Here is a 25830-nt window from a genome sequence, read left to right as displayed (position 1 = left end):
AGACATAGACTCACACACATCTTTACACTATATACTGTATAATGAGCTGTAGTGGAGAAACATCCACACTGACCAGGTTACACTGACACTAGACATAGACTCACACACATCTTTACACTATATACTGTATAATGAGCTGTAGTGGAGAAACATCCACACTGACCAGGTTACACTGACATGAGACATAGAGGCTGAATCCTCTTATGACCATGTTCACAAATGTTCAACAATGTTTCTAAACACATGTAAGTAACAAGACAAGTTTCATGTTTGTCAACAACAAACATACGCCACATGATCTAAAATGGAGAACAAACCATCAGGTTCACAAAGTGCACATGCAATGTGTTTATTTGTCCACTTCCCAAGTGTTGAGTGAAGATCATGTTCCTGTCTGTGTTGGCAAGCACCTGCTATGACTTTCCTGGCTGTGCTGGCAAGCACCTGCTTCAACTTGCTGGGAGTGAACATCATGTTCTGGTCTGTGTTGGCAAGCATCTGCTATGACTTGCTGGGAGTGAAGATCATGTTCTGGTCTGTGGGGAAGGCTCCTATAATGTGACCACTGGCCGGCACAAACACAGGTTTCAAACTGGTGCTGGTGGTGACCAGTCCTGAAACATAAGATGGTGTTTTGTCTTACTTCATTGGATTGTATTAAAGTTGCATTAAAGTCTTAAAAGTATGAAAAGATTAAACAGAATACCTCTGTACATTATGCCAGATAACCATGACAACGAAACCTCGGAACTATAGATGTTACACTGCAAAGAAAACAACAGAATGTGAGCCTCATAAACACCTGGGGAGCACATCCTTTACACTGCAATACATCTAGAACACCTGGGTAGAACATCCTTTACACTGCAATACATCTAGACCACCTGGGGAGCACATCCTTTACACTGCAATACATATAGAACACCTGGGGTGCACATCCTTTACACGGCAATACATCTAGAACACCTGGGTAGAACATCCTTTACACTGCAATACATCTAGAACACCTGGGTAGAACATCCTTTACACTGCAATACATATAGAACACCTGGGTAGCACATCCTTTACACTGCAATACATATATAACACCTGGGGTGCACATCCTTTACACTGCAATACATACACCTGCAATCCTTTACATACATATAGACCACCTGGGGTGCACATCCTTTACACTGCAATACATATAGACCACCTGGGGTGCACATCCTTTACACTGCAATACATCTATAACACCTGGGGTGCACATCCTTTACACTGCAATACATATATAACACCTGGGGAGCACATCCTTTACACTGCAATACATCTATAACACCTGGGGTACATCCTTTACACTGCAATACATCTATAACACCTGGGGTGCACATCCTTTACACTGCAATACATCTAGAACACCTGGGGAGCACATCCTTTACACTGCAATACATCTATAACACCTGGGGTGCACATCCTTTACACTGCAATACATCTATAACACCTGGGGAGCACATCCTTTACACTGCAATACATCTATAACACCTGGGGAGCACATCCTTTACACTGCAATACATCTATAACACCTGGGGAGCACATTCTTTACACGGCAATACATCTATAACACCTGGGGTGCACATCCTTTACACTGCAATACATATAGACCACCTGGGGTTCACATCCTTTACACTGCAATACATATAGACCACCTGGGGAGCACATCCTTTACACTGCAATACATCTATAACACCTGGGGAGCACATCCTTTACACTGCAATACATCTATAACACCTGGGAGCACATCCTTTACACTGCAATACATCTATAACACCTGGGGTGCACATCCTTTACACTGCAATACATCTATAACACCTGGGGGCACATTCTTTACACTGCAATACATCTATAACACCTGGGGTACATCCTTTACACTGCAATACATCTATATAACACCTGGGAGCACATCCTTTACACTGCAATTACATCTAATACCACCTGGGGTGCACATCCTTTACACTGCAATACATCTATAACACCTGGGGAGCACATCCTTTACACTGCAATACATCTATAACACCTGGCAGCACATCCTTTACACTGCAATACATATAGACCACCTGGGGAGCACATCCTTTACACTGCAATACATCTATAACACCTGGGGAGCACATCCTTTACACTGCAATACATCTATAACACCTGGCAGCACATCCTTTACACTGCAATACACCTGGCAGCACATCCTTTACACTGCAATACATATATAACACCTGGGAAGCACATCCTTTACACTGCAATACATCTATAACACCTGGCAGCACATCCTTTACACTGCAATACATCTATAACACCTGGGGAGCACATCCTTTACACTGCAATACATCTAGACCACCTGGGGAGCACATCCTTTACACTGCAATACATCTATAACACCTGGGGAGCACATCCTTTACACTGCAATACATCTATAACACCTGGGCAGCACATCCTTTACACTGCAATACATCTAGACCACCTGGTGAGCACATCCTTTACACTGCAATATATCTATAACACCTGGGCAGCACATCCTTTACACTGCAATACATCTATAACACCTGGCAGCACATCCTTTACACTGCAATACATATAGACCACCTGGGAGCACATCCTTTACACTGCAATACATCTATAACACCTGGTGAGCACATCCTTTACACTGCAATACATCTATAACACCTGGGGTGCACATCCTTTACACTGCAATACATCTATAACACCTGGGAGCACATTCTTTACACAGTCATCTATAACACCTGGGGTGCACACTGCAATACATCTATAACACCTGGGGAGCACATCCTTTACACTTCAATACATCTATAACACCTGGGGAGCACATCCTTTACACTGCAATATATCTATAACACCTGGGCAGCACATCCTTTACACTGCAATACATCTAGAACACCTGGCAGCACATCCTTTACACTGCAATACATCTAGACCACCTGGGGAGCACATCCTTTACACTGCAATACATCTATAACACCTGGTGAGCACATCCTTTACACTGCAATACATCTAGAACACCTGGGGAGCACATCCTTTACACTGCAATATATCTAGACCACCTGGGGTGCACATCCTTTACACGGCAATACATCTAGAACACCTGGGGTGCACATCCTTTACACTGCAATACATCTAGAACACCTGGGGAGCACATCCTTTACACCATATATCTAGACCACCTGGGGTACATCCTTTACACTGCAATACATCTAGAACCACCTGGGGTGCACATCCTTTACACTGCAATACATCTATAACACCTGGGGAGCACATCCTTTACACTGCAATACATCTAGACCACCTGGGGAGCACATCCTTTACACTGCAATACATCTATAACACCTGGGAGCACATCCTTTACACTGCAATACATCTATAACACCTGGGGTGCACATCCTTTACACTGCAATACATCTATAACACCTGGCAGCACATCCTTTACACTGCAATACACCTGGCAGCACATCCTTTACACTGCAATACATCTATAACACCTGGGGAGCACATCCTTTACACTGCAATACATCTATAACACCTGGGGAGCACATCCTTTACACTGCAATATATCTAGACCACCTGGGGTGCATATCCTTTACACGGAGAACACCTGGAGAGCACATCCTTTACACGCAATACATATATAACACCTGGGGGAGCAATTTACACTGCAATACATATAGAACACCTGGGGGAGCACATCCTTTACACTGCGGCAATACATCTAGAACACCTGGGGAGCACATCTTTACAGGGCAATACATCTATAACACCTGGGGCACATCCTTTACACTGCAATACATATATAACACCTGGGGTGCACATCCTTTACACAGTAATACATCTATAATCACCTGCAATACATCTATAACACCTGGGGAGCACATCCTTTACACTGCAATACATATATAACACCTGGGGTGCACATCCTTTACACAGTAATACATCTATAACACCTAGGGAGCACATCCTTTACACTGCAATACATATATAACACCTGGGGTGCACATCCTTTACACAGTAATACATCTATAACACCTAGGGAGCACATCCTTTACACAGTAATACATCTATAACACCTGGGGTGCACATCCTTTACACTGCAATATATCTATAACACCTAGGGAGCACATCCTTTACACTGCAATATTATACAAACAGCTACTCTGCAGAAGGTCAGTATGTGTAAACAAGGACCTGTGTACCTGAAACAGGAGGTGGTCAGATAGGATCAAGTTCACAGTCGACCTCACCAAGACTAATCATTTGTTCTCTCTAAAGTTTATGAAGCCTTCAAGTTGTTACAGTAACCTTGCTGTAAACAATGAGATATAATAGTACCAGACGCCATCTTGTTTTCCAGTACCAGATGCCATCTTGTTTTCTATCAGAGGAGTCAAAATACACCACGACACTTCAATGCTCATCATGCGATGGGTCATATTCAAATTCAGTGACTTAATTAAAGGTGTTTGCTGAAATGGTTTAGTTTGTACAGATGAACCATTGCAATTGCAAGATTACTAGATGTATAACAGATTTATTACAGGGTCTGAAAAACAAATCCCTTAAATGACAATACATTTATAATGAGATCTGGCAAGCATCTGTCCTAGTAGTCGTAAGCACAAAAAAATGAATTCAACCGTTTCTTTACACTCTAAGAAAACTGGGTAGCACATCTCTTGTACACATTGTGTACAAAAGATTCACTTTGTTTCCGAAAGAGCATCCTACATATATAAATGTTATGAATTTAACCATTCTCAAAGATTGCATATATGAATGAATGACTCCTACCGTTACAGTGTTGATGTATCCTCTCTGCCAGCGCGAGTCCGCTGACCGCTGCTCCCTGGATACAAGGGCTGACCAGCCAGTCCCCACAGACACCCACATTGTTGAAGCTGTCAAACACACACTCTTCATCTGTTGCCAGCACATTCATGGGCACAGCGGCCCCCCACAACTGTACCCGGGAATACACCACTTCCGGGAGCTGGCCCTTCCCTGTTGCCTGACTGAATGCAGCTAGAAGCTTGTTTGTTACACCTTGAGCCTTCCCCGGGAGGAATGTTTTCCTGGGGAACCTTGTTTGCTGTACCAAACTCTCTTGTACTAAATACAGTCCAACATTCAATTTTACTTGCGGGAAACTTCTGACCCAGCTTGGCAGTGTTGTTTGCAATCCATGATATATCTTGATGTTCAACATGAGCTCCCTGGAAGGAGAGTTTAAGTGGCTCCCTGAAGGCAACAAGTAGGACCCACAATGAACAGAGCTGCATCCGGTGATCCCGGACAACAAGCTCATCCCCAAACCTCACTCTCAGCAGTCGGTGAACGTCAGGTACTCCAGCGCTGGACATCAGCTTGTCGGCACACTTACCATTATGAGCCACAACCAAATAGTCAAAGAAGCCATACTTGTCTACCTGCCATTTCCTGGACACGCTGTCGAAGCTGACATTCCCAACCCAACATGGCCGCTGTACTTTACTGAGTGATGCCAGACACTCCACCACGGACCTCATCCCCTCACTGCCAATAAAAGCCTGTGTGATACCAGCATCTGTGGAGAATCTGCCCTTCTTCAGATGTCCAATCTTCCCTGGCCACACTTTCACTGCCCCTTTTGAATGCAGAAAACTCACAATTTTTGCAAACCGTTTGTCAGAGACCGTAAAGTACTGGGCGGAGTGATCAAATATGTATGTCTTCCCCTCAATCTGTACATGGCGGGTTGAACAGCGCCCTCCCACTGCGTTTTGACCTGCAGGGTGAAGCAATGAGAACATAAATATCTCTAATCTTGTAAAAGCAGGCACTGCTTTATGTACTTTATTCAAAAAGATTTCCTTGAATTATTACAACTAAGAACCACAATACCAATGGAGTGTTAGAATGTTGACCTTCACCTCTGGTTCCACCTGCCACGCCTCTGTGTATATCATATACAGTCTGCCAGTGGTTGATACTGCTTCAAATACTGTTCAAGCACAAAGTGTTTTCAGGTTAATTTACCATTGGTCTGGTTCAATGTTTTCAATATTTGTACCTCCTTCCTCAGGTCAGAAACATAGAAACAGGTGGTGGCAGCCATCATATGACCGGGAGTGCTACATTACCTGTATCAAACACGGTGACATCATGGATGTTCAGCTGCCCTAGTCTGGCAGCACACACCAGGCCAGAGATACCTCCACCTACAATGGCCAGTATGTTACTCTTTCAGATGAATATACCTGGGTCTCATGAGACCTGAGACCCAGGTACCTACAGGACGACCCTGACCCATGGGTACCAGGTACCCACAAGAAAACCCAGACCCATGGGTACCTGAGTGGAACCCAGGTACCCACAGGACGACCCTGACCCATGGGTACCTGAGTGAGACCCAGGTACCCACAGGACGGCCCTGACCCATGGGTACCTGAGTGAGACCCAGGTACCCACAGGACAGCCCTGACCCATGGGTACCTGAGTGAGACCCCGGTACCTACAGGACGACCCTGACCCATGGGTATCTGAGTGGAACCCAGGTACCCACAGGACGGCCCTGACCCATGGGTACCTGAGTGAGACCCAGGTACACACAGGACAACCCTCACCCAATGGGTACCTGAGTGAGACCCAGGTACCCACAGGACGGCCCTGACCCATGGGTACCTGAGTGAGACCCAGGTACCCACAGGACGACCCTGACCCATGGGTACCTGAGTGGGACCCAGGTACCCACAGGACGACCCTGACCCATGGGTAGTGATGTTATATGTGTTAATGAAATACCAACATAACTACTTGGTTTCACTACGAGCTGTCAATATTCACATTACTTTCTAACAATGCCGACATGCCTTCTGACATCCACACATTTTACTACAGACAAAACTCAGCTTCTTTGATAACCTTCAATGATTAGATCATTGTATCATATATCAAACAATAGAACTCTATGGCTGCACTATAAATAGCTGATTTACATAATCCCTCGGACATGAATATGTTTGAGAAAAATTAAAACTGCAATCAGTTTTGGTGCATGTGTGATTAGATTCTTTTTTACTATATGTTTCAGATATTTTTTTCAGCCACCGGACTCTTGTAAGACAATTTCCAATGAGACATTGTATACCCAACTCTTGAGACCTACAGTGGGTATCCAGGTAGATATTATGGGATCAAGTAACAAGGCCATAAATTAAGACTCATATCAGCCCTGGAATTTCTAAATAATTCCAATATTTGCACATTTGCATGTTAACAATCCTAAAGATGATTGGTCTCAGAAATATGAAGCACCACAGCATCACACAGCTGCATTGTTCAGAATGGTTATCATAATCTATAGATCATAGCCTCACAAATATATCAAATTACATCATCAGAGCATGCCCACAAGTTTGCTTCAGGTGAATTTCTTTGTTGCGTGACACTTCAAACAGGTTTGTCAAAAGTGTATTGCCATTGTTTTAAAAATGATAACTGGTGGCTTGTAATTTCACTTGTATATGTTTCAGTTGGGTAAAACATCTTGAGAGGTGATGAATCCACTTTGTAAATGTTAGCAACTATACCTAGTGAACAGCATTTCAAGCACGTTTGGAATATCTAGGTCTTATCATTAACTGGACAAAAACTGCCTGTACTCAACACAGCTTACATTTCTTGGTGAGTTATTAGACATGGTTTCTTATACCCTGTCCTCGACTGTTGGTGCTGTAGGACTATTCAGTGCCAGTAACCACAAACTCTCGATACTGGCAGGAAGCTCAGTTGGTTAAGCCAGGTGGCTAGAGGTGGTAGACGGTTCTTGAGATGAACACTATTGCTAAAGAACAGCTATGGTACATAGAAACCACCGAGTATGGCTGTCAATTGACTTTAAAGCCGACATACACCGCTGGATTGGTTCCCTTGATGTTCCCTGGTACTGAGAGGAGACAGGACAAGCACCCTATCACAAGTCTCCATCATGATGCTTGTTCAGATGGGTGTGGTGGGGTGTATGGAGATCACATAAGCCCTGAGTGTGACTTCCCTGGTTTACAGGCTTGGCATATTAACTATATTCAGCTTTCGCCATCAATTCAGCAGCTGTAAACAGAATCACTCATGAGCGAGTGTCTGTACTGATAATAGGACTGTACGAAGCTTGATAAAATGACTCAACTCACAGTAAAGACATGATAAATGTACATGCATAGTCTGCTCTGGATCAGCGATACCTATAACTTTACTCTCAGTGCCGTAATCCTCCCAGGCAAGGGATAACAAAGTAGCAGATACTAGATGAAGAGTTGGTTCATAGTTTTCCTTGTCAAATGTATATGCCATGATACTGAATCTGTGTCTTACTCCTTCCTCAGAGACTGAATTAGCATTCTTCTACACATGGAAACCTTCGAACATCTTGATTTGAGCTTCTGGACTACTTATGTAATGGCATTTTTGACTGGTTAAGAGAACTTAAGACCTAACAACATTCTTGTAACTACTGTTACTTGTAAGTACTGCAGTAGTTGTGTGTTAAAGGTAGATGTTACGAGAATAACAGGAGGGTACCTAACTACACAACAGTGCAGTTTGGATAGTGCGTTGTTGAGGTCTGCGCCGTTTTCTCTGGGACATTTGCGGAGTTCTGCAGAAATATTTGATGGCTACTGAGGATGCTGAGCCAGTGACGCCATTGTTTTCTGTTCCTGCAATCAGCATATGACTTATGCAGTTGTAACAGTGTGTAAATAAGTGTGCCATTTTAATGTGTTAAACTTCATTATTTTAAACTTAGACATAAACATTATCATTACCAAACTGGCCTGTGTTAACACTAACATGTGCACTGTTTAACTAACTCACTGGTAAGCTAGCTTGGGGTCTATTGTTACTTGGTTAAGTGATCTGTGTCAGGTTCAAACTCCACATTGGCCTGTTGTCAAGGTTCCTATTGTTTTATAGATTTCAGCTTCTTGTCATATTTAAAGCTTTCCACTGCCTTTCACTTGTAGCAGTCTACATTTTTCTCCTTAGCACTATCACAGCACAACACCAGCACATTATGGGGTAAGTTAAGTTAGATCTTTTAGTATTATATGTATAGTAGGGCTATTAGGATCTAGTGTGTTAGATTACATGGGTTTAAGGAATTGTGTTTTATCATATTTAGTGTATCGGTATGTTAGGTGTTTGTCAATAAATATATGCATACCTAGTAACCTAGTATTTTAGACAAATGTATGATGTATTGTATTCCAGTACATTAGTATGCTGGTATGAGTTTGTTTGTAGGGTATTTTATACCACCATGATACTGCAATTTGTGTCATGTGTACGTAGCATGTATATGTATTAGCTATTTTATGATTGACATGATACAGTAATGTGTACCATGCATGTTTATAATAAGGTTTAGTTTCTATATGCATATTTATGTGTATACTAGGGTCAGTCAGGTTACCATTTGCGTGTACGCTAATGCCGTTTATGATGTATATCTGTATATACTAGAAGTATACTTAGGCAATGTTTTGTTTATTTAGTTTCACTGAGAATGAGATGTTCATATTAGCTGTTGGACTATTCTGCCTGCATCCCTGAGACGAGGTGAGGTATTGTTTTCAGAATGTGATTGTAAATATTAGTAATAATAGTTGTCATATATGTGAGTGATAATTAGAGCACATGTCTTTGTTTAAATCTGGGTATTATAAATAGAACTATACTGAATGTATAACATGATATGTATTACATATATGAGAGACATGTATTAATTGATGTATATTTTATCATTCAGGGCGTTTTGTTAGTCCAGTTTTATGGACTGAGAGCCAACTGGGGATCTCCATATCCCACGTTACCAGTCTGGAATAGATCCCTGAAAACCTCCACAAGTATTCGATCCTCATTAAACTATCATCTAAGAATACCTCTGTTACACAGTATTCTTGACCTAACTTTGTGTTGAGCACAAGAAATTGGGAATCACTTTTGAAAAGAGTAATGCTAGATGGGTGTTCAAGTGTGGCCCAGCAATAAAGTTATCCAGAAACAAGATTCCTGGTCAGATGTTACTTTTGGCTGGAAAATATTATTTCTTCAGTCTGGATCCTTTGAAAAAGGTTTTGTTATCCCACAAACTTATTTTTACTGCAAATTAGGTCTAGGGGTGATACTGGGATATAACAACTCGTACTGCCTACCTCATATTCAGATTAACGTTCTGAAGCACAGATTCTTGGTTCTGATTCTTTGTTGGATTGTAAGTATAGGACATTCAGTAAATTGTGTGTTCGTGTAAAGAGAGACCACATTTATTGATTTAACGACACTCTATATGCCTGGTGGTAGTTCAGAACTTAAAGAAAGATATCTGATCGCATTTTCATGTGGTACATGTACTAGTAAACATCTGACCGTTCGTTTAGCAGACAGGCATGTGTAAGCGGAAAATGAGTATGTTATGCTGAAGTACAATGTTCGGGATCTTTATTGGCCTACTTGGCGCCGGCTTCACGTCAACAGGAGGGAAAACATCACTGAGTTTTTTAACATTCAAGCTTTCAATGTTCGTTCGCCTACTGATCAAAGTCCATGGATGTACGCTAGTTGGATTACAATGAGAAATATTAAAACAAACCTCAAGGGTACTATCCACGACGTGTGTTGTTGCAGCTGGTGACGGGCTTACATAAGCTGGCTGTGTGGTGCAAGGGAGGTAATTCGACAGAATTATCTCCCTTTGACCATGAGTCGTAGATGGAAACATTCCATTGATTTCACAACATGCACAAACATAATTCTTTAGGGTTTTCATAATTTATGCTTTATTTACAGATGACACACCATGTATCTGTACATGTTAGAGTTTTGAATTATTAAAGTTGATAAAGTTCAGATTCTGTTACAATATATTTCACATACATAATACTCTTTGTGCAGTATAAGGTACACTGGACCAAAACAATTCCACTCCGATTCAGATGATTTGTTCAAGGTTCAAATCTCAATTATTTTCTTATTTACTGAAAGTCACTTGAGACATATGTTTTGGTTTTGTAATTTTCTGGTTTCCCAAACAAGTGGAAATGTTTCACACAGCATGTGTTTTACACTGGTCAAATAGACTGAAAAAAACTACCATGTCCAAGTGATGTATTGTTTGTTTACTATGCACATACCAAATTTTATTAGATATTCATGTACTGGTACCTACTTTCCGTTTACCTCACGACAATGAGACACTTGTTCATAAGGATGTATCCCCAGGATTCCATTCTTGTCACCACTGTATCAGGACGTCACACTGAGGGACGTTGACTGATCATTACTTCTGGATTTTTACTCACACTATCAATCACTGTTTTGCTTGGCCAATACTTGATTATTTGCAGACCAGTAAGAAATATACTGAACAGCAAAAGAAACGCAAGTTTCGAAAAAATGAAATTTCATGAAGGTAAGCGTTCATGTTTATGGAACGTTCATGGTAAAGTGACGTCATGATCCCCGATGAGATGTCATGCAATTTGACGTCCATACGAAACACTGGCACAAACACACCAACAGTGAGTGCAACAAAACAATAATTTTAGCACGTGCATTGACAGTTCTGGATGGAAAACATGCATTTCACTCTGAGGTATCCTTTATAAAGGTTTGTGTCAAAAGAGTTCAGCATTGACGCTAGGAGGTGTACACGCCACACAAACGATGCCTAGACTAACGACTGAGCAGAGGGGAATGGCCATTGGAAAGTTGCACGGAGGTAGCTAGACAATTGGGCTGTCATTTTACCACCATTACACGACTTGCTCAACGTCATCAGCAAACAGGGGTTGCTGCTGATAGTCCCTGTACCGGACGGCAACGAGTAACAACTCATACGCAAGATCGGTTCATCCGGGTCACTCATCTAAGGAACCGAACTCAAGCAGCAACAGTAACAGCAGCCTTAGTTCTTGGGTCAAGGGGAGCAGTGTCCAGCGATACGATTAGGCGTCGTCTTCCGGCTGCTGGAATCCACTGCTGAAGGCCATATGTGGGGCCAATTTTGGCACGTCAACAACGCCAATGACGTTTGCAGCCCTCACACAGCAAGGGTGTCGATGGATTGTCTGGCTCAGAACAACATTAACATTTTGCTATGGCCATCTCGTTACCGGATATGGCTCCCATTGAACATTCTGGGACGAAATTGGACGGAGGATTGGGGCAGGTAGACAGCCACTCACACTTGCACATTTGGAATAGAGATTGGTGTTTGGGCGGAACCAATTGCCTCAGGCATCCTTTCAGACTCTAGTGAACTCAATGAGGCCACATTGCACGGCCTGTGTGCAAGCTCAAGGTGGCTATACGTGCTACTAAAGAGTCTGTCACTTTTCGCGTTCTCCATTTGACGGACTGTGATCAATTTGAACATTTTTCTATAGAATAAATGACTAGACATGATTTTGGTTGTCTTCTATTCAAAAACTTGACAAAAAGCCAGACTTGTGTTTCGTTTGCTGTTCAGTATAGTATGCTTTTTGCTGACTTTCACATACCATTCATTCTCACTGTAATTGATGAGACCAGAGACACAGAGAATGTCAACCAAAACAAACCAAATTCCTACACTTGACCATGTTGACAGTTATACTTACCAACAAAGCACAAAAAGCAACATAGCACAACATGTTTATTTCCTGTCCCAGACAATACGACAATCATAATAATTAGTCTTTCCTGATGTTGTCCGTTACCATGGCAACAGATGGCATCGCGAAACAAATGTCTATGTGTTGAACAGGGCCTCAGATTGTAATGTACAGTCTGCCTTCACAATTGAGAAACTACACTGCTTCTCAACTTTTCAATGATATATAACTTGAGAACTTCTGATGGTTAGTGTTTATGGCAATGGAAACCTTCACTTTATCTATTATGTGCATGGGATGTGAATATATATGCTTAATAAGTCATTACTGACAACAACCTTTGTTATGGTTAACTTATGGGCTATTTGATGTTTACACATTTCTAATGGCATTTCACTTCAAGAAACTGTCTATTTTTCATTACATGGCCACTGCAGCACTCTGAATGTGGTAACTTGTATCAATGTTGGTGAAACATGAATAGCGAAACAAATGACCAATGACACTTTATGATACATATACCGGTAATGCAATTGTGAAAGCTGTCAGTATCTGTACTTGGTAGAGTAGTCTTTTGGTGACACAACCAAACCTCGCCCTTTCCTCGGGCCCCGGTACACTGTCTCCACAATGTCAATAAACTCCTGAACATCCTCCATACACCAGTTGATCTTGTTGTTGTTGCCAGTACCCAAATCAATCATGATGTGCTTGTTTCTGTAGAAAAACATGGAGGTGCAGGGGTCATACAACTCGTACATTTTGTTGAAATCTGGAACTGCAGAAATGTCCACCAAGTATATCACAGCAAAGTTCTTCACTTTCTCGGCACACTTGTACAAAGTTTCATCCATGACCATGCAGCTGGGGTCCCAGTCGTGGCCGAAGCGGATGATGACCACCCGATCCTCCTCCGACAATATGGCCTGGTCCACCTGCCAGCCATTGTGGAGATGCTGCAACATGTACGACATCTTGGCTGATGAAGACCCCACTCAATACCTGTCTGAAAAGTAATGAACAGGTAACCAATACAACACAGGCAACTACAGGAACTTCATCACATTTACATTGACAAGATGGTTTTGTGAGCTGAAGAAGGTACCACTGTATTCTGAAACTTCAAGAGACCCATATAACTCTTTAGATGTATGAAAGTCAAAAGGTTTTAGCTGCTAAATGCCACACTCTGTTATTTCATCTGTGAGAAGGTTACCTGTAAATAGTTGATATTGGACTTGATAATCCTATGCTAGTAACCAATTTATATAGTCTGAGCACAGGATTCCTTTTTCAGTCAACCATCTCTTTCAACATGATTGACACACTAATAATATGTCAAGTACCTCAGTTTCTAGATTTTTTTTTCTAACAGTGTCTCATTCAAGATATTTGACAGTGACATTCTAGGCATTTGTTTGTGTCATATCAGGTTTGACCATATCATGCAGGATCTTGTAAATTACAATGCGGGATAAATGTGAGAAATGGCTAGTGACCACTCATTAGAGCCTGCGACACCATCATAACCATGGCTAATCGGATTTTAATAGCCCATTAGGCTACCACTTTTTCAGTTATGTAACCCTTCAGCAAGACTAGCTACATATTCATTGTTTAACAGTACAGAGTTTAGTCACCCTATCGAGCTAACAAACTCAAGGATTCTCACAAAAACTGATTGCTTGTCTTTATGAAATTTATATACCACAATGTAAATATTGTGTACTTTAATTTATGTATTTTAAACTTGAGTAGATAACAGCTCTCTCAACGAACCTAAACACACTGAACAAATAAATAGGAAAAGTAGTTTTGTTAGTTAGTATAGGGTTCCCTTTGTCTTCAGCTACCTCATCCAGCAATGACTTGGTCAGTGACTGTTACTTCTATTGTTTCTGTAGCATGTGAACAGATCATATTATATACTTCAACGTCTCTTCTCTTCACCAATGCATCTAAACTTTGCATGATTATTACAGCACCTAATGGGGTAAATTCAGCTAAATTTATTTGGTATTAATATTTACACTCGCGTAACCTTGATTCATGGATATAAGGGAAGTGTGGCGAAATTCATATTTTAAATGCATGATTATATTTTGTATCGCACTGATTATTTTATTCATTGTATCAGCAAATTGAAATAATATGAAAATGCCTAATATTCCTTGATTTGTGGATTATGTAGTCGGTTACTTTATACCACTATGTACAACATCCCAATTCAGAAGTACTGACACCAAGGAAAACAGACAACGAGAAGTGAGAAGGTTGGAGCTAGCAACCTTGACATTTTACTTGACATTTTGTAAAAATAAAATTTGGTAATGGTGGTATTAGTGATATGGGGCAATTTATCTCAATGCTGGACAATTATATTTAGTGTACTTGCGTGTAGTGCAGAAATTCAAAACTTTTTTGTCAGCGAGGCTTACGAGCTAGCATGATAATTTCCGCGATCCATGAATCAAGGTTATTCACGAATTTAGGTTACGGTTCTGTATCATGTGGGGTTTAGGATCTGGTATTTCAGTCAATAGTTAACTTGAAGGAGTTTCTCATTTTAGTTGCATATATCTATACAGAACATTTTGTAAAATCATCCACATGATATGCTATCTTGTACATTCATTGTGTACCTAACATTTATTAGCAGGTATTGAATAACTGTAATGGTAAAAATTCTTAAAACCAGTTAAACATAAATTAGTGTGTTATGTACATTTTATAGCTATATAAATCGATCGTATTGGATAATGAGTACTGATACACTTATACAAGATAAGAGACACATACAGATATTTGGCTTATCGGTGGTATCACTGTGGAGTGCCTTGAAAATTCAGTACCGACATGTGGGTAAATAAAGAAATGAACGAACGCCAAAGCCGTCGTTCTGAGCCACACAAACGTAAATCAAACGCTCCCACCACGAAATAATAAGCACATTAACTTGTTTGGGTGATCACAATCTTAACTCCCGTTAGAATGAATTATGATGTATCGAAATGTTAGAATGTTATATAATGGTGAAATAAAACACTTACCAAATTCTTTTCGATTTTCTTTTAAAAAATTGTTAAATGATCGTGGTTGGTGGCTGCAACTTGTGAAGACTGTGGTTTTCACAAACAAACTTTAAAACGGAGAATGAATTTTGAAAAAGGAAGGGAAGGCTGATGTCATACAAAAGTAACGGTTCATTATGTACATTTCAAATTAAAAACCGAATTAAATGTCAAGAATTTAATGAAATGCTGCACAAATTCGAATGTTCTTTTGATTTTCATCATTCCCATTCCGGTTTGGGCCGTACGTAAATATTTTGCATGTGTCCGTAATTTTGGTCCGATATCGCATGCATGTAATTTATATACGTGTATAATAAAGGTTTATTTATAAATTCGGATTCAATGTTTATTTGCTAATACGTATTGCGCTACACATTAAAATTCACTTCATATGAAATAAGATTCTCCCATAGTGCAATGTGAGTCGGCAATATGGCGGCGATTGCCACTGTTTCCAAAACTGTCGTCCAAGTTGGGCGTAAGTTTCCAAGCTTTTGCATTGTCAGTCGCAATTATTAATATCTGTCGAAATGCTCATAAGTATAACACCAATCACATTTACTCTTTATTTTGATAGCCATCTACACAGTAACAATAATAACCTGTACCGTCCCTTTGACCTCCAACATTGCAGTGCACCGGTTGAAACTTTATTTTTTTGTGAACAGTTATTGTTATGATGTTTTCTGATCATGGTGCTACTGTATTGTATCGGTAAACCTGCAATTTATGAATTTCCATCATTGCACTGGTTCTGAATTATTGGACTAGTTTCACTTCCTAAGACTGCTACAGTATGGAATTAACCGGAAGGTTTTGGCGTTATGACAGTTGTGTCAGATTGAAAGGGCCTACCAGGTTATTTATCGTGTCGTTAGGTAGCTCACATTACTGATCAGTTGGGTAGAAAGCAGTTTATCGTAGCCAACATTAACATCTATATATGTATGGAACAGTTACTCTACTAGATCATTGTACCTTAGCGCAGCAGAAGTTGGAATAAGCTTCACATTTTCTGTTACCTTGCCACTAGTAATGATCATGTATAGAACTAGAAGCATTGATATATTCTTTATGGTGTTGGTTGTTTTTAAATGTTATTTAGTCATTTTTTATTGCATTGTTTACTTTTGATATGTCTGTCAACATGTTGTTTGTGTAGGACATGGAAAGGCAACAGTACCTCGCTTGGTTAGTGCTGTTTATATCAGCAAGAGAGATGAAAGCACCAACCTTGCCGCCTACAAGAGGGGTCGTGGCGGAAGATCATCATTCAGTGGAATTGTAGCTACTGTGTTCGGTGCAACTGGGTTTGTTGGCCGCTATGTTGTAAACAGATTAGGTAATAATATTCAATTAAAACCACAGCAGTTTTGGAATATTTATTCAGCTAACAATCTTAAAATTTAGAATTAGAACAGAAATAACATAGATATAAAAAATAGCTAATTTGATTGACATTTTTATCATCTTTATTAATGATATCATCAGCTCAATGTATATGTGTAAGTAGATCAATATCAACACATCTATATTGTTAAATGACAACATCATTCACAGGGATGTGTAAGGAGTATCATCAAAATTATAATTGCATTTTTCAGGGAAAGTAGGGTCGCAGGTGATTATCCCCTACCGCAGCGAACCACTTGACATTCAGAGACTCAAGTTGTCTGGGGATTTGGGACAGATCTTGTTCTTTGTAAGTTCTGTTTTGTCGGGTCAGTGGTTTCATTTTAAGATTCATCATTCACATTATTAATAACTTTATAAATTTAAGAGTCAAGGATTTCTGTCCTGTTTTGTTTGAAAGTAGCCAATGTGCTATACGGATGCAGTGAGTGACTCTTGTGTTGTATTCCAGCCATACTCCATTCGGTGATGACGACTCTGTGAGGAAGGTTTTGCAGCACTCCAATGTTGTCATCAATCTGATTGGACGAGACTGGGAAACAAGGTAACACTATCTGCCCAAATATAAATAACTTATTGGATTTAATGTGTCCTAAGCATTAAACAAATCTGGAGCCAAAGGAGTCACTACAAGAATAACATCTTGGAGGGGGATGGCAATTAATCTATGTTACCATCTATAATGGTTTTTTTGGTTCCAAGAAAGAAGGTTTATGAAAGGAGGTCCAACTATACATAGAGTAGAATTGCTTACAATCTATTTCAGGTTCCACTGAATTTGAAGGCCAGTTCAGTTCTAATGTTTGTCAGTGCAACTTTGTATTTGTCCAAAATAGCAATTAACTAATATTTTGTTTTAATGGTTTCTGCAGGGATTTCCCATTATAAGTGTGGTTGCTTTATAGATGACAGTGTGCTGTACAGTGTAGGTATTATGTTGTTCCAATGCTTTCTTCACTCTTGAAAGCAATGGTGCTCAAGTGATTGATACAAGTAGCAGCCAGTATTTCAATCTGAATTATAGGAGTAGTAGGACTCTTATCCACCAGCCTCACTGATATGAAACAAATATTTACATGATTTGGGAAATTGAAAATATTGGACTGACCAGGTGAGGTGAAATTGGGTTTATCGTCATGCTTGAGAATATTTCGCTCATATGACGACGTGCATGCATTTTTATGTGTATGTGCGTCTGCTTGTACTAGCCAAGACTGAAGCTGGTTTTATAGTGCTAGCCCACTGAGATACCATGCCGCAGTGAAGCATGAACACCCCACTCAGACACATTATACTGACTCCGAGCTGACCAGTCCTTGTTGTACCCATTAATGCCGAGCGCCAGGCAGGGACCAACAAGTACCATATTTTAACGTCTTTTGGTATGACGCGGTCGGGGATCGAACCTGCGACCTTCCGCTCTCCGGGCGGACGCTCTAACCACTACACCATTGAGGCGGTTGGACTGACCAGGAGGTTGTGGGGTCGTTTAGGTTCGCAACCACTGTATTTGTTTTGAGGAACCCCTTATCAATCATAGCCATTAACCACTGGCATCCAGACAAGGAGCATTTAAGCTTTGTGATCTATTTCAAACAGTCTTGGTTGGGTTTGAATTGTGACTACCATGATTATGATAATCAAAACATTTCTTGTGTCCCCAAGCATGACATTGTAGGAATATTTCTAAAAGCTGTGTGAAACAATACTCAATTTGATGTAATTGAAAGATGATTGTAATTGGACAATGATACTCCTCCAGCGGCAGATGTTGGTCCTGAGCCCCACCTTGCTGCTTGCATCAGGCAGCTTATCAGGTGTCCAGGTTCTACTTCTCAGCTGATAACATGTTATTGTCAGTCATAAGTTTGACCCGGTTTGGGTACATCATTTAGGATGTCAGTTTGTTTTCTCATCTTGCTTGTGTTTACAGTTAACTTTTCTTCACAGTTTCATAATATTTTTTCAGAAACTTCAAATACAATGACGTACATGTTGAGACTGCCCGCCTGATTGCCAGACTGGCCCGTGAGAATGGTGTGGAGAGGCTCATTCATTTCTCGTCCCTCAATGCGAGTCCTAATCCACAACAGATTTACATCAAAGGAGGATCACGCTTCCTCAGAACTAAGGTAAAGGAAGCTTTCATTTCAGCTTCTGATTGGGTTCCATCCCTGGAGACATGAAATAGAGACAGTTTTCATTTGTTGTTGATTTCAAGCATATGAGAAGGAGATTAGAACATAGAGATGCCAGCTCCACTTTCTGTAACAAAACTGTGGAGGCAAATTGATATCAGGGATATATGATACTTGGATACATAAGATAACTGAGAAACGTGGACTCTTTTTTCTCAGGAATTTGTTCATGCTCTGAGAGAAAGAAAACTAGACCCTGCCAGTAGATCTGTTAATCAAACAGGGATACCGGTGCCCAGTTGTCCAAGGCACCTCAATTTGACGTGTGTAGGAATCCTATGATCATGTGTTTGAATGCAGGTTTTTATCAATTACGTTTCTAGATCTGTCAGCAACATTTTTGTTTTACCATTGTGGTAAATGTATAGGACATGCATCTCTTAGGATTTCGTACCACCAAACTGAAACACTGTGATATAGCAGAAGTACTTGTCAAACCAGCATAAATGCCCAACCACTCACTCACCCACCCACTGTAATCAAGTATTTAAAGAGTAACCACCTTATGTTGCCTCCCTTCAGTATGCTGGTGAAGAGGCTGTGAGGGAAGAGTTCCCTGATGCCACCATCTTCAGACCTGCTGACATTTTTGGGGCAGAGGACCGATTCATTAGATACTATGCCAGTGTCTGTAAGTTATCAGGATACAGGAGCCTAGACATTACATACTGAAAGTAATGCCTTCTTAAAGGGAGCATGAAGCATTTACTGAAGCAGACAATATTTTAGGCTTAACATCGTTTCATGAATTTGTCTTATGTAGTTTGGGGTTATCAAGCAGATAGTAGATCAAGAATTTGAAGAGTTTAAGATATTTTTCATGTATGAAGTATCTTACTACGTATCCTGAGTGAAAGATGCTTATATACTGATTTGTATTCAGACTGACGAACCAATGACTTTTTTGTAATGTAGTTTATGACTCGAGAGATTTGAATAAAAATACTGATTAGCAGAAAAAATTAACATTTTACAAAAGATGACGTGTGAAGGGTTGTTTGCCTTGGATTGAATATTTTGTTACTCTCTTGTAGACAGGAGAGCGCGTGGTACCATGCCATTGTGGCAGAAAGGAGATGCCACTATCAAGCAGCCAGTTTTCGTAAGTCATGAGTTCGAATCCGATTATTCATGTATTAGTCGACAGCAAAGAATGAGGGGCAGTGGGGTAGCCTAGTGGTGAAAGCGTTCGCTTGTCACACCGAAGACCTGGGTTCGATTCCACACATGGGGACAGTGTGTGAAGCCCAGAATTGCTGGAATATTGCTAAACACGGTGTAAAACCAAACTCACTCATTCTAGTAGAATGTCCAAGGCTGGCAACAAGGATTGAGCCTGCAGACTTCCATTGTTTGGGTGCTTGTTCTTGTTTCCCAGTAACCCATGACTTTCCTAAACTAGAAGTTAAGGACCATGGCAGATTAACCATAGTAATATGGAACACCTCCGTGGTGTAGTGGTTAGAGCATCTGCCTGGAGAGCAGAAGGTCGCGGGATTGCTCCCTGGCTGCATCATACCATACGATGTTAAAATATGGTACTTGTTGGTCCCTGCCTGGTGCTCGGCATTAATGGGTACAACAAGGACTGGTCGGCTCGGAGTCAGTATAATGTGTCTGAGTGGGGTATTCATGCTTAACTGCGGCATGGTATCTCAATGAGCTGGCACTAAAAAAACAGCTTACGTCGTCATTTGAGCAAATATTCTCGAGTATGATGTTAAACCCTATTTCACCTCACCTCATCACAGTAATTTGAAAGAATCGCCTAATGCTTAACTAGTTTTGAGTAGTAGAGATGCTGTTAATGACAGCTCTGGATAGTTTGGAACTCTCTGCATATTAAATGTCAGTTATGGTAGTACTTTTTTAATGTTCTCATCTTTGTGTACTCACAATGTAAAGTTTGTTTTGTAGGTATCGGATGTGGCTGAAGCAGTAATCCAGGCCATCAGAAACCCTGATTCAGTTGGACAAACATATGATGCTGTGGGGTCAGTGTGCTCTCATGTGCTCTAGTGTTTCACTTCTATTGAACATGTCCTTTAATTTGTCTACTCTTTGGAATAGATTTTGTTCGGGTATATATTTTTTATGCATATACAAGTACATCTGTTTGTGATTTGTGAAAGGTTGACATATATTCATACATATACAGGCCACATCGCTACTATCTGGCTGATTTAGTGGACTATTTCTACCGATGCATGAGGTTCCAGAACTTCAAGAGGTCATACCTTACTCCAGTTTTCAGGTATGTTTGATACACATATATCAAAAATGCCTTTTATGATAAAACTGAAAGTTAAGATAGATGTTCCATTCTCAACACATATTATTGCGTAGTATTTGGGTAAATTTCGAAAATTGAATATCCCTTTTCAATAATGGGAACACTTTGTAAAGGGTACAGTCAAGGACAGCACTGAGTTGCTTGTACCCTGTGATAATGTAATTGTCTGTTACTAGGCAAGGTTATGACAGGTACTCCTAAGTACTGATTCACACATTCAGTAAGTATTTCTGGGTTTTGTAAAATTTGGTACCGAAAAATATATCTGCTTTTCAGAATGAAAGCAATGGCTTTGTCCATGGCTCCAGCATCACCCGTCTATACCATGGAGAAAATCGAGAAGGTAGGAACAGTTAACATAAAGTGTGTTCTTGCATAGGAGATATAGTTATTATCCATGAACTGCTGAGATGGTGAAGACCTATAGCGATAATGAGAATCAAAGAACATTATCTCCAGTCTCTGTCGAAATCTTGTTCAATAATCCTTTTGTGTATTTAGGCATCATAATGGCATAGGAAAGGGTTGGGTAAATAGGATGACCAATATGAGTAGATGATCTAGACAGAATTCCAATTTACTTGTGGATGAAGTCACACAAAACAGAATGGATTCTCAGTATCTTGTTCCAAGTACCAGTAAAATGGGGAATTATGTGATCGCACTCATCACACAGGTTCATTGTTTTAGGCAGGTTTAATTACTTCTGTGCCTTCTGCTATTGACATTGGGACGGTGGGGTAGCCTAATGGTTAAAGCGTCCGCTCGTCACACTGAAGACCCGGGTTCGATTCCCCACATGGGTACAATGTTTCAAGCTCATTTCTGGTGTTCCCCCGTTGTGATATTGCTGGAATATTGCTAAAAGCGTCGTAAAAACATACTCACTCGCTGCAGTGCTATTGACATTAGGACATCCAACTTTCTTCACTTCCTGCATCTGGCGGACATGTTGTTGCAGGATCACATCACCGACATACTGACTGGAAACCCCACACTTGAAGATCTCGGCGTCAACTTGCTGAGGCTGGAGGATCGAGCTCCCTTTGAACTGAAGCCCTTCCGGATGAATGCCTACTATGACGAGGCACTTGGAGAGTTTGCAGACCCAGTTCCACCTCCTGTAGTGTCATGAAACTCACCAGCTTTAGGATGTTGAACTGTCTTTGATGTTAAGTCAGTTATTTGAAACAGAAGCTTTGCCAAATCAGGCCAGTTTTGGGAATCAGTTTCAAAATTGTCTTCTGCTCATGGGGTATTGTCAAATATCTCCATTTACAATAAACTGATACTGTGGACATCACTGAAGAGCGTGTGGTTACTGTATATATGAGTATTGTATGTGAAACTGGTGGACTGTTTTCTGGTCTGTGCAGAAAGCTGAACCTGCAGCCTAATGTAAACTCTCCTTCATTAGGTTGTTTGGTTGCAAAACTAGGATAATTAAATACAATTATTGAAACAAATCCTTCTGTTACTTTTCCTTGAATGAATGACTGTATGTTTTGGAATCTTCCATGAACATGAAGTGATAGTTTGTTTTGAAACCATACTGTGCAGTGACATCTCATGGATTTTTGTTGTTTTTACTCTGGACACAGTCACGTCAAGGTCATAGCTGAGGGAAGCAACAAACTCAAGAAATAAAATTGCTTCAGGTGAATGAAGCACCATGACAAGGAACGTTATGGCTGATTTTCGTTTTACAGATAGTGTGAAGATATTTCTTCCATAGTTATTTGATATCACATCATACAAAAGTATGGTGGAATTTGAACGTGATATTTACTGTTACAGTTAAATACTTGATAGACATCATTTGAGTGGGGCAATGAAGTGGTAAGGCTGTGAGTTGATGGTTGAACCTCACGGTTACTGATCATTCTGAAGGTAAATCTGCCATTATGTTAACTGAACAAACCCCTGTGGTAGTATATCATGTTTATTAATTCAGACCACATATTCAACAAGAACAAGTTGAGCTTGTGATTGGCTCAATTGAGTGAATGCATATAACATAATAAGTTGGACTTTGGTGTGTCGCTTCCTTCGAAGGCAAGAAGTGGAACCCTTTTAGGTACTAGCTTGTGTATTTTTGCAGACCACAGGTACATGTCATTCTATTCAAACTGGAAACATAATTACGAGTATGCTCATTATTACTTTAGATTTGAGGTTGTGTCAAGAATGTGTTTCACCAAACTGAAGGTTTATCACACTGCAAATGTGTGAGGATTTCTTTCCTCTTAGAAATGGTGGTCAGACAGCTTGTGTTTTGTATGTACTAAAAAACTCTTTTCTTGATTTAAGCAACTTGGTTCTACTTCTGGTAAGGGTTCTTTGATCTGAATACTTTACTCGTAGGACAGAATTACAATATTTATTGTGTTATTCATACAGCATTGCAGGATGAAGGGAAGTCTTTTTACAAAATATGGTTTTGTAATAAAGTTACCTAAATATTGACTTAGCTTGCACCTAACTAAACATGAAATCCTCTTCTGATCAACTAAATGTGAAATTCCCTTTTTATGTAAGAGAAATGTGAAATATACTAAGAAATGATTAAGTTTAAACTTACAATGAACAAGGTGTTTATCTAGTAAATGTTCAGGGTCAGTGGATAATTCTCTCAACTACTGTCTTATCTAAACTTCTGTAGTTTTTCTATCTGTCATTTGGATAGAGCTATCCATAAACAACCTGTGTCTCAACATTTTAAGTAAAACTGACCCTAATTTCTGTTGATTATGTGCAATTTACTCTAACTTAGCACAGAATTTTGTACTTTCCGCAAAGCTGTCATGGACCCTCCAGAACAAGCAAAACAACAAAGAATAGGTAGTTAATGATGTTATGCAAGTCATTATTTTATCTATACAGTGTGAAGTTATCCCTAATCCCATGAAGCAGCAGTATGTAGGATGAGAACAGTCACAGTTGTGCATCATTGGTTATTATGAGTTACTGTATTTTGTTGTTGATGTTAAAGAAGTTAAAACTGATGTTTCTACCACCAGTATTAGCAGACTGCAGCAACTGCAAGCCATGAACTGATGATGGTGGTGGTTTTATTATATGGTAATGTACATGGTATGTGAAATAGCGTCAGTGTGGGAGATGGAGCAACAGTTGTTGTTTGACCGTAGTATTTGGCAAAGTGCCCCATGATCAGCAGCTGAAGTATGATTTTCAAAGATGACTTTCTCTTTATCCAATGAGGGACATAGTTTGTTAGCACCAATGCCCATCTCAGCAATGTGTTTGTTGCTGATAGGTAAGGACACAATGGTTGGGGTATGTCTGGGGTAATCATCCTGTGTGGGAATTGGTTGAAAGGGTGTTTTTATGATTGTTTAATCTCACTGGCAGCTGAGAATATGAATCAATTCGATTTCAGATTCAAAAGTGGAAGAAAATGCATCAGTTTGATTTTGTTTATGAAGGTAGTGTTTAAGTGGGTGGAAAAATTAAATGGCAAATGGGACAATATTGTGTCTGTTGCTGTGTTTCTCTCTCATGATTATCAACACCTCATGGACTCGTGCAAGAAACTGTTTGGTGACCTCCCAAAAGTTAGACGCGTTAAAACAACAAAGGTTATGGTTGGTTGCACTGAGGTTCACTACACTGTTACCTTCGTTCATTAATGGACTACTCCAAACATACTAATCCAAACACAAAGAGAAGAGATTATGGAGAATGACAATGACTTTATTTGACATGAAACAAAACAATTTGATTGTAGTTTAATATGTTGCTTTACAACCAACCTATGTTTAACAACATAAATTATTAAGTGAATAATGATGAACATAATAAAAGGTTAAGAAATGAGTTAAAGTTAAGAGAACATATAGTGAACATCATTGAAACGCACCACCTGTATTAGTTTGGATTTCCAAGAGCATAAATGAGCAGTCGGTGTAAATATTACATACTTTTGTAGTCCAATCATTGGTAAAGAAAAGAAACAAGAACCAATCCAGCAAAACAGTGAAGTTTTAATTCAGCTGACCATGAAAGAAAGATGGAGTCAAATTGGAAAGTCAGTAACGTGTATGACCACCGTTAGCAGCAACACAAGCTGTGCAATGTCTCCTCATTGAACTAAGTCAGTCTGAATAATGTTTTGAGGCAATGCATTCCACTATTGTTGCAAGGCATTCTCAAGTTCCCCAAGGTTG

At 40.1% G+C, this 25830-nt stretch overlaps 3 protein-coding genes across 4 annotated transcripts; 1 reads left to right on the top strand and 2 right to left on the bottom strand.

Moving 5' to 3' along the window:
* Positions 1-327: 327 nt before the first annotated feature.
* LOC124284895 (renalase-like) lies at positions 328-6548 on the bottom strand. Its single transcript, XM_046721025.1, is given in 5 exon segments — positions 328-614; positions 4828-5095; positions 5097-5800; positions 6156-6255; positions 6531-6548. Coding segments are annotated over 5 exon segments (1203 nt in total). The 3' UTR covers positions 328-501.
* A 6145-nt stretch (positions 6549-12693) lies between these two features.
* Positions 12694-15834, bottom strand: LOC124284871 (thioredoxin-like protein 4A). Of its 2 annotated transcripts, none has more exons than XM_046720990.1 (2): positions 15716-15834; positions 12694-13671 (listed from the first exon to the last, which is right to left on the bottom strand). In XM_046720990.1, exon 2 carries the CDS (start codon positions 13637-13639, stop codon positions 13211-13213), a length of 429 nt encoding a protein of 142 aa, XP_046576946.1. In that variant the 5' UTR covers positions 13640-13671; positions 15716-15834; the 3' UTR covers positions 12694-13210. The 2 variants fall into 2 exon arrangements, with proteins under 2 accessions (XP_046576946.1, XP_046576947.1); XM_046720991.1 differs by lacking the exon at positions 15716-15834 and adding an exon at positions 15465-15488.
* Positions 15835-16080: 246 nt separating this feature from the next.
* LOC124284870 (NADH dehydrogenase [ubiquinone] 1 alpha subcomplex subunit 9, mitochondrial-like) lies at positions 16081-23109 on the top strand. The gene is given in 12 exon segments (XM_046720989.1): positions 16081-16217; positions 16902-17081; positions 17344-17441; positions 17604-17618; positions 17620-17696; positions 19122-19284; positions 19873-19981; positions 20385-20452; positions 21268-21344; positions 21509-21604; positions 21920-21986; positions 22605-23109. Coding segments are annotated over 12 exon segments (1170 nt in total). The 5' UTR covers positions 16081-16171; the 3' UTR covers positions 22779-23109.
* Positions 23110-25830: the final 2721 nt, after the last annotated feature.

Source organism: Haliotis rubra, unplaced genomic scaffold (assembly GCF_003918875.1).
Source record: "Haliotis rubra isolate DU_JTF1 unplaced genomic scaffold, ASM391887v1 Scf347, whole genome shotgun sequence".
NCBI lineage: Eukaryota > Metazoa > Mollusca > Gastropoda > Lepetellida > Haliotidae > Haliotis > Haliotis rubra.
This window is presented reverse-complemented; position numbering and strand designations above follow the sequence as displayed.

What these genes read in the sequence shown, in the direction of transcription:
- LOC124284871 (XM_046720990.1), bottom strand. Translation starts at nt 13,639, where the DNA reads ATGTCGTACATGTTGCAGCATCTCCACAATGGCTGGCAGGTGGACCAG.